This window comes from Pelodiscus sinensis, chromosome 2 (assembly GCF_049634645.1).
Source record: "Pelodiscus sinensis isolate JC-2024 chromosome 2, ASM4963464v1, whole genome shotgun sequence".
Lineage (NCBI taxonomy): Eukaryota > Metazoa > Chordata > Testudines > Trionychidae > Pelodiscus > Pelodiscus sinensis.
Window position 1 is genome coordinate 191,449,181 of NC_134712.1, and position 10,622 is coordinate 191,459,802.

Sequence of the window (10,622 nt, forward strand, 5' to 3'; positions counted from 1 at the left end):
GATGATTCGGGCCCTGGTCAGCCCCGCATTGAAGGCCTGGCGGGAGGGGTTGAGGTGCCCCGTGTAGGGCTTCATGAGCCAGGGCTGTAGGGGGTAGGCCGCATCCCCCACCAGGCACATGGGCATGTCCACGTCCCCAATCCTGATGTGGCAGTTGGGGAAGAAGGTCCCAGGCTGCAGCCTCTGGCAAACGGAGGAGTTGCGGTACACCCGTGCGTCGTGTGCCTTGCCGGACCAGCCCACATTAATGTCCGTGAACTGTCCCCGGTGGTCACACATGGCCTGCAGGAGGACGGAGAAGTACCCCTTTCAGTTCACGTACTGGGAGGCCTGGTGTTCTGGGCCACGGATGGGGATGTGCGTCCCGTCGATGGCCCCCCCGCAGTTGGGGAAGCCAAGGGCGCTGAACCCCCGGATGACGGCGTCCGGGTCGGCGAGGCAGACCACCCTGCGGAGCAGCACCCGGTTGATGGCCTTTACCACCTGCGGAGAGACACAGCAAAGCGCGAATCAGTGGGGCGCCTGGGTGGCTGGGAGTGTTCGTGCCCTGGCAGTGCCCCGCGCCCCACTCCCGGAAGCAACCCCTGTGGGCCGCGTGTAGTACGGCCGAGGGAGACCGGCCCCTCCGGTGTGGGGCACTTTCGCCTCCTCTCCCTCATCCCCCCGTTTTCCCTGGGGTGGCCCATCCCCTCCTTGCAGCCCCCCTCGTCCCCGGCCCAGTGGCCGGCGAGTGCCGTACCTGCATGATCATCGCTCCGACGGTGGATCTCCCCACGCCGAACTGGTTCCCGACAGATCAGTAGCTGTCCGGCGTGGAGAGCTTCCAGAGGGCGATGGCCACACGCTTCTGGAGGGGGATTGCGGGCCTCATGCGAGTGTCCCTTCTGCACGGAGCAGGGGCGAGCCACTCGCAGAGCTCCAGGAAGGTGTCCCTCTTCATCCTGAAGTTCTGGGTCCACTGTTGGTCTCCCCAGCGCTCCAGGATGATGCGGTCCCACCAGTCACTGCTGGTGTCCAGACGCCAGATGCGGAGGGGCACACCGGAGCCCGGGCGCCGCCGCAGCTGCTCCATGGCCGCCAGGGTGGCCAGGCGGAGCGGCAGGGGGCTGACGTGTACCAGGTGGTGCCAGGCAGCCTCCAGCCATTGCTGGCAGGCTTGCAGCAGCAAGTCCAGAAACTGCACCAGAAATTGCAGGGCGAGCTCTGGCTCCATGTTGCCACCTGCGGTGGCGGCGTCCCCGAAGGGAAGCACCTACACAGACGGGCGCAGAGAAAAACACTTTGCTGTCCCTCGGCGAGGTAGGCAAGGAAGTGGAAAAGCTGAGAACTGGCTGTCCAGGGGGATCCCTTTAAGCACGAGCCTCAGATAGCCTCAGACAACAGCCACACAAAGCAACCACTGACCTGATGCCCTGCCAGAACCGGTTTCAGCTGCCCTTAAGTGCTCCCCAGCGTCCAATCAGTGTGGACGCGCTAGTTTGAATTAGCAAAACGCTAATTTGAACTAGTTTTTAAATCTAGATGCGCTAATTTGAATTAGCTTAGTTCGAATTAGCAATGTAGTGTAGACATACCCTGAGGGACGTGCAGACTGCAGGCATGGAGCCTCTCAGCTCGCATTGGCTGGGACTAGCGAATAGCAGCAGCCACCTCGTCCCTCAGCCCATACTGATGCTGACGAACTGGGAGTGGAAGTTGTACACTAGAGTCAGCTTATAAAAGGGTCATTGATTTTTTTACCATTTTTTTTCTGGATCTTTTGGGGGTTGACTCATAAACCAAAGGGCTTATGTTCAAGTATATTCGGTACTTACATGGTTTGCTGAATGAGTGCCATAATGTCTTCAAAAATTTCTGATTTCTTCAGTGATGGAATGCAAACTTCTAGAAATATTATGAAAAAGATTAATAAAAATATTACAAAGAAAGGATGAGAGAAGAGAATTTCATACATGCATAGATGTAGTTGATAACTTCTTAAACTAAAGCCTTAAGAAAGTCCTTGATCCTAAATAATCTATACCCACATCAAAGAAGGGAAAACATTAGTCAATGAGGAAGTAAAAAAAAAGTATAAAGAAAGGAAGAGAAGAGATTGGTGGTGTTACAAGGCAGAATTAAAGCTGTGAGTGCTTTAAACATACGTTTTGATTATTTATCTTTCAATTTAACCTTGACTCTGAATTCTGTATTAAGTAAATTACTTAAATTACTGATAGAGTCAGAACCTCAGCTTGTTTAAGTCATCATCCCACCAATGAAAAAGTCACTTCTGGGGTAGAGCACAATGAAGCTACACTGATTTACACCAGCTGAGGATCTGGCCCGTGTACTCTCTCCTTTATTTTTAGTTTATCTTAATTGTTTGTTAATATTATTGACTGTAATTCTGAAATCTTGAAGAAACATTTCAGTTGTAAATGCCACTGGTTACTTAACAGTTGGATTTTTTAGGTGAATGAAAATAGTGCCTATGCACTGTTCTTTAAAACATCTTATTTAAAAAGAGCTATTGACTTTTTAATATGGGTCTATGTGTAATAGTAATACTAAAATAAATTTGAAACTGTGACTATAAAGTCCACTCTAGAAAAATTCCTACTGACTCCCACTGTTAAGATTGGGCCCTTGATATTTTTTTAAATTTTTTAATCTTAACATTCAAGCAGCACAACCTTGGTACAGGTTTAACTCTAAGCATTACAGTGAGGGTGCCTAAGACAGATGGGGGAAAAGATAACTAGAATAATCAGTAAGTAAAATGAATGATATTTGTTTGACTCTGGCTGAAGATTGGACAATTGATGTTTGGAATGATCCAGATTTACAATAAGCCAAAATATAGTGAAAACTGATTTAATCAGGGTAAAGCTGAACAGCCTGTGTATCCAAAACAATCTAGTCTTGAGATTGCCAGATAAGGAAGAGAAGGCCTGAAGAGAGGCTCAGGGCTAGAATTTTAAAGGTATTCAGACTCCAAGTGGGATTTTCAAGTAGCTGCTTAGTGCCTATTGAAATAAAAAACAGCTCCAAGCATGGCACCCATATTACTTGTTTCCTGTGATATTACTGCAATGCCTCTTTGCAGTGTTTCCCTGAAGGTGCTTGTTGGATCTACCTTTACCCATGCATTCTGCTATGGGGACAGGCTCTACGCTGCAAATAGTAATAAAGATAAATAAGAACAATTATAGTACTCCTACCATGTGTTCTCACTTGCTACTTGGTAATGCACCTTTCAGTGGCAAATTTACTGACAGGGACATTGGCATCAGCAGCAGACATAGAAGCACATTGCACAGGGATCTAGCTGTCAAGCTATCTGGAGCAGCTTAAGCGTATGAGTACCAGCCTCAGGGCAGACTGTTAAGAAGCAGAGCAAATATTCCAAATTAGTTGTGAGCTCTATGCTTAGATTTCACCAACCATTTATCAAGTATGAATCCATCAAGCACGATAACAGCCTTAACATGGAGTGTCAGAAAGTGCTCTTGGACACTCTGATCTATCCTGCCAGCCAGGTAAGTTTGCTTTTGTGACAGAGGTCCCTTACCCTAAAAATCACTATATTCTGGTTACTCCCAGTCCAAAAGGAATAGTCACATATCCCAGATTAATTGCACTTTAGATATTATACTAAAGACAATGTTTGTAGTGAATCCTATAATAAATTAACTAAAGATGAATTAATTAAGAAAAAAGAAATAGTTATTTACAAGGTTAGAGCTAAATACCCACCCACCCACACACGAGTTACATTCTCAGGCTATGTCTACACTGGATTTTTTCCCCCTCCTTTTTCCGCTTGTTTTTTTCGGAAGAGGTTTTTCCAACTTTTGGCCAGTCTACACGGGGCCAAATGTGGAAAAAGCCTCCGCTTCCAGAAGATCTCTTATTCCTCATAAAATGAGGAATACAGAGATGCTGAAAGAATGCTCCCGCTTTTTCGGAAACTGTTCTGAAAAAGTGGGAGCATTTCCTGGACGCGGCAGTCCATTTCAAAATTTGGTGCTGTGTAGACAGCACCAAATTTTGAAATAGAATATCTTGAAATAAGCTCGAAATAAGGTACACAATTTGCATAGCTCAAATTGTGTAGCTTATTTTGAGCTAGTGCTACAGTTTGGATGCACCATAACTGAAAAAACATAAAAAACAACGAATAGTTTTGCAGTTCCTAAGAGACTAACAAAAAATGTAGACAGAATCATGAGCTTTGGTGGGCACAGTCCACTTCTTCATATGAAAGTGTTTTCACTTCACTGAACACCGCCATAGTATTTACCTGATTTCTTTCCTCCTCCCTCACTGTGATCCTCAAAGCTTCCTTCTACATTTCAAGGTAGTGTAATTAAGATACAATACTGTCAATACAAATGCAATTTATTATATCGGTGGGAGTACCTTTAAATTTGTTGTCCTTTTCACCTGAATATTATTCATACAAAAACATTTTTATAGTACAACTATGGAATGACGATTCTGACTAGTCCGTTAGCTGGTTTTAGATAGAAATATGGCAGGATTTCTTCCTTGAAATTGCGAGCTTTAACTATTGATGCATCTGCTCCCATTATTCAAACTGAGAAGCACAAGCACCTTATAAAAATACTTTCAAATGTTTACCCTTTATACATCTAATTTGAAGATTTGTCAATGTTATAACAGAATAAAAATCATCATGCAAGTACATGTTACCTTGGCATCCCACTACATAAATGATAAGAACTTTACCACATTTATATCACCCTAAAAAATTTTGTCAAGTGAAAAATAGACTGGGTATGCTGCCACCTAAATTTATTTCATATAGTGTTACTATTTTGTTGGATGTCACCCATTACTCACAAAGGGCCAAATTCTAAACTTTTTTTTTGCACAGCCCACATTAATAGGCAGTCTCTGTGGGAGATGGGGAGATAGTTTGCCCTAAGCATGGATCACCAGCATAGTCGGTGCTATATTCAATGAATGCAGTAACATCTGTGCTGCTGAATGACTTCCCGCTTGTGGAAGTTTAATAGGACCGTGAGTATGTGAATAATCTGATTTAATCAGGCCTCATCCCAAATCGCCCTGTCTGTGCGAATATGAAGAAAGTTGGCACAGAATGGTGCAGAGGTTTTGCATAGCGATTTCACAGTTCCCGATCTAGCACTCCAGGGTATGTCTTCATTGCAATTGAACACTTGTAGTTGGCCTGTGTCAGCTGGCTTAGACTCATGATACTTGGGCTGAGGGGCTGCTTAACTCAAAACAAAAAATTAAAATCTAAAGTTAATAAAGGGGACTTAACAATGTCCTTCTCTCCCTTGGTCATTTTATTACATAAAGTATTCAGTCATGCGTGCAAGTTCTTTTGGAGCCTGGTTTTTTACAGTATTTTACAGTGAAGTATACTGATAATAAGAGGCCTCAGATATAAAAGATGACTTGTCAGAACTCCTCAGCATTACTTGCTCATGAACATATTAACATTTTATAATCTAGTTCTGAAACAGGAAATCTATGTACGCAGACTATAGCTAACAGCAAATAAAATGTATGCTTCAGTAATAAGCCCGTTTTACCTGTCATGCATTAGACAACACTGTTCTCTGAAGTTATAATGTAGTTTGAAATGTCATGTTCCATTATACACTCTCCAGTTTATGCAAAACATAGTAGACAGCATTGAGTGTTAAATCAGCCTCTACTGATGCAATACACTGAATATTTCAATAATTCTATTTAATGTTGAATTTATTTTGATATTGGGTATTAACTATTCTCAAACATGCAATAGTTAATGAAATTATAATTTAAAAACCTGGGACTGGACTGGACCGGACCATCTGTTTTTAAAGCACAGAGCTCTATTGGAGGAATTTGCTTAATAGTCAATTGCACAATATGACCCACAATTCCAGCCTTCATTACAAGAAATCAGAGTGGACACAGAATTACTAAACATTGAAACAGCATAGGTTAAGACCATACTGAAAAATAGTTCTTGTTAAGGCTCCAATTCACAAAAGCATTCCTATTGAGGAAAACTCTTAAACATGTCTATCTTTATTTAACACATTGGGATATAAATATGTGCTTAAGTGTTGTCCTGGATCACAGATCATTCCATTGCCCTTTGAAGTCATTGAGAGTCTTTTCACTGTGCTACAGGTCCTTAGAGTCATTGAGTTCATTTTGGCTGCAAATAACATATTCTCTTATTCAATATCAACATGACCATCACAGTAAAGAGTAGATATGCCAGTTCTGTGCATGGGATGGTTTTCAACATGGGAAGATGTCACAGGGTGACTCTAGCCCTTTAAAAGTGAGCAGGGCCAATGCATCTGTGACAGTTGTTTCAGCTTACCTCATTGAGCTTTAAAAGAAGGCACCTGGGCTTAGAGGGACCTGGTGAGGAAGTAGCTGGGTGACATGGGCTGACTACTAGTCTTAAAGGGATAAAAATAGTAGCATGAGACTGTTGCTGCCTGCTTTCTGGGAATATGAATCCTTGGAGAGTTAGGGCTGGCAATCTCCTGAGTGGGGAGGCAGAAGAAGACTGGGAATTATAGAAAGGAAATTGCTGGGAGCTTTATCTCAGGGTGAGTTGAGAAATTGTGTTTTTGTTGATTTTACTTAAATTTGGTCATATAAAACCACATAAAAGGACTGTGGGCATGGCACTGAATCCTTTATACCTGGGGAAAAGCCCTGCCTGGTCACACATGGTAGAGAATGCAGGCAGTTTGAAAGTGTCTTGATACATGGGGAGAGTGAGGCCAGTCTTGAGTGGGTCTATTTTAAAGGAAGAGGGGAAAAGAGGGAGTCAAAAGGCAGGGAAGTCATCTTCAGCCATGGAATGTTTTCTTTAATGGGTGTACAGAGGAATACCAGAGACTTCCAGGCTTCCTGCTTCAGGGCTGGAAAGTGGCCAATCAAGTGCTGCAAACTTAAATAATCCTTCTGCAGATTTTGGTAAATCAAAAGAGACATCAGGAGATGTTGCTGGACAGGCAGAGGTAATGAGTGACAGTAAAAAAGCAGCAACAGTACACAGGAGAGATTCTGCAAAGGGAAATTGTTAGTAGTTACAGATACCAAGGAAGGAAAAAATGTCTGGGGGCCAGAAGGCTTAAGTCCCAGTTGAGGGCATGCTGTGTGTGTGCATGGGAAGGCCATATTAGAAGGACCTGTCCCAACAGGAACAGTGATGGCAAGGATGACTCTGCACAGCTTGATGCAAAAGGTACTGTAGGGTACTGGCTGATATTCTGTCTTCTGCTAAAGCAAGGGCAAGGTTCATAGGTTGTGTCTATGGGCCAGCAAGATATTAAAAGGCACTGTCCATATAGGGGAAAAAGTTGAAGCAAGAGAACAGAAGGGGATCCCAAAATTGGATAAACCAGAAATAGTTAGATATTGTGGTAAAATGTGCAAAAAGTTAAAAAGGGAGTGGGTGTTCACAGCACCAATAGAAGACTGGTGGGAAGGTAGCTATAATAATGGTGTGTGTGTGTGTAGGCCCTACAGTTACTCATCTGACTTGTGTGGTAGCGGGTGTGAGGACACCGAAGAAAAGATTATGATCACAGAGACAACCTGTGGCAAGGTTGAGAACAATACAGAGGTTAAATGATCTACTGACAGGATGAAGACTTTGCTTCCAATTATGATGTAGGAGGGGAGTGGCTGTCAACCCCTTTCAGCTCATAGAGGTTCAGGCAAGATGACCGGCAAAACTCCCTATGACTCTGGCATCGAGAAGAAAGTAGAGGGGTTCTGACTGAGCCCAAAGGCTTGGAAATCTTGGAAGACTATATGCTCATGATACTGGAGGATAGATCTGAGTTTCAATGCCAGTTGCCTATGCTTTCTCTACAGAGGAATGGTTACAGTCAGGACAGACATGTAAGGCCTGCTATTAGTAACACATAACCCAGTACAACCTGCCACAGGTTGGGTGGGTTGGCAACTAAACTGGGAACTCCACCAGTCACAACATGGTGGAGGGTATACCAGAAAGCCATTGGAATGAAAACTAATGTCCAAAAAGGACTAACTCTGTCAGGTCCTGCAGCATTGCAGCCAAATCTTGGCTGAACAAATGTTAGGGGAGAAATCACTGAATTAACAATAGAGCAGAAAAAATAACACGAAACAAAGAAATATGCACGGAAGAAAATATATTAAAATAAAGACAAGCTGTCAGGGGAAGGGAAACCCAGGAAGGGCTTGCTACCACTCTAGCTGCTGCCCGGGAAGGGAAGCACCATGGACAGGTGAGTAGCTGCTGCTCCAGTGTAGCCAGACAGGAACCCCCCTGTAACATCCATCTTTGCTGTCTGGAGCCTCAGTACTGCTGCTCAGGTGGTCCCCGAGGCTAGCTGCATTGGCTGCTGCTCGTGCTGGCTCTGGCCCCAGATGCCCGGAGCTGACAGAAGTGCGGCTAGTGGGGCTGGTCTCAGGCCACTTCATCAGCATCTGGTGCAACTGGTCCGTATTGATATTCTGGGAGGTGGGAAGGTGCAAGAATAACAAGCATATATGGAATGGCATATATGCTTTGTTCTACCTTTTTGATGAGTACTGCAATGCCACAGCTTGTTATAATCTCTTAGTGAGTGTAAATATGGAGGTAGGAAATTAAAAAAAAATAAAACTAAGAGGCTTGATCCTCTAATCCATTACACTGATATAAAACCAGTATTGTTGTACATATGTAGGGCCACATCCAAAACTGGTGTAAATTGAGGTAGTTTCATTGAAGTCAATGTTGTAATGTACACCACTTGAAGGAGCTGGCCCATAGTATTTTCAAGACTTGTTTTCTTTGTTAAATGTAGACTTTGATATGAATTTACACATTTCCTGATTTCTGTGTGCTTTGCTTTCTGAATCTTTAAATTGCACTAACCTAATTTATGCATTTAGGGACAAATTTTGGAGTTCTTAGTTCTTCCTGGATAAAATTCACAGTAACTCTGAGGGAAGTTACAGTGAAGCACTCCAGGATTTGGCCTATAGTCTTCATTAATGGTTAAATTCACTCCTAGACAAGTCCTCTCCGGAATAATGAATGCAAGATTAGGCCCTAAATTAAAGTAAATGCTGACCAAAATTAATTTAATCACGTATTAATTTACAGATTGCACGAATTCTCCGTAACATTGGCGTGAGCATTTCTGATGAAAACTTTGAAGAAGTATGGAAGCAGGCCTGCATGAAACATCACAGTGGAGAAGTCTGTGTAGAATCCATCAGAAATATACTGGATGAGATACAAGCATCACACACAAAATGCAGTTGAGGATTTCTGTTCTTTGTGGTATTTTATTTAAAATAAAATTATCCATAATTTTTGTGTAGACTAGAATAAAAGTTGAAATATGTGTTTACAGAATTCAAATCCAGTCTATAGCCCTTCTATAAAGAGCATTGGAGACTTTATGTATGAAAATCTGTTCTTTCCCCCCATTTATGTCAGTGAATTGGGCCATTGATTTCAGTGGGAACAGGACTAGGTATGTTATTTGTTTATAAACCGAATTCAGGTTGTTTTGCTGCATATTATCATATGATTTAACGTGCTTAAGAGTTCAACATTACATATTGAGCCTGAACACTTTTTTTCTCTTGTCTTTGTTTACAAAAACAGAAACCATTGCATAAATATTTGAAATGTTTTTTACATACTGAGAATAATTAATTAAATTAAATAAACTTGTCTGATTAAGAGTGATTAAACCAGTATTTCTTAGTAAAGGAAAATTGATTCTCTGCTTTCCAAAAATCCTTGTTGGTGTCAACAAAATGGTAGTTAATGTTGAACTAGTTTTCATAATTTATTTGAACTTTGGAAAAGTCTTTGATGAGGCCTCTCACAGGAGGATACTAAGAAAACAAAATAATCATGGATTGAGATGTAAAGTATTGACTAAGGAAGCAAAGCAGGAATAAATAGCCAATTTTCAACATGGCAAAAGCTAACAGCATGATACACCCAAATTTCTGATACTAGAAACCAGTATTTAATTTGGTTCTTGGTTTATGTGAGATGAAGGAGCTGGATCTTTCCACACTAGTGGAAGCACTCAAAGCATGGCTAAAGGATGTGATTCTGGACATCTTCAATGACTTATCTTTATTATTGTAGTGTAACTACATCCAACTGAAGGACAGCTCTTTGCCTGGGTTTTGTCTGTACTGAGTAGTATTCTGAGGGCTAATGCATTCAGGTTAGAGAAAATTATTCAGTGGAGGTGCTGTGGAATCGCTTCACTCCAGGGAGACTATCAGGAAGAATTTCGTCACATGGATGCCTGGTAGAACTCCCCAGCAAGTAGGAAATGCACATCTGCTACTACCTCCCTTCATAGGGGATAGTTCGCTCCCCTGTGTAAACCAGTCCCATTCTGTGAGTTAGTGGAAAGTGGGAGGCACTGTCAACTGCCTGCTTGCCCCATCACTTTGGGATATCCTTGGGAAAAAAGGATGGGAGCAATTCCTGAACATTCTGCATGAAATCCTGATCCTTCTGAGTCAGGATTACACTACCGAGTAAAGTTATGCTTGATCCTTATGCTGTTGACACAAGATGGGGACGGAAGGAGGAGTCATTGTGGCTTCTTTGT

General features: G+C 42.6%; 1 protein-coding gene across 1 annotated transcript in view; it reads left to right on the forward strand.

Moving 5' to 3' along the window:
* Nucleotides 1-10,108, forward strand: part of EFHB (EF-hand domain family member B) — a 46,032-nt gene extending 35,924 nt beyond the window's left edge. The window contains exon 13 of the mRNA XM_075922088.1: nucleotides 9,137-10,108. Within this exon, the coding sequence (XP_075778203.1) occupies nucleotides 9,137-9,298 (162 nt within the window). The 3' untranslated portion in view covers nucleotides 9,299-10,108. The remainder of the gene's footprint in view (nucleotides 1-9,136) is intronic.
* Nucleotides 10,109-10,622: the final 514 nt, after the last annotated feature.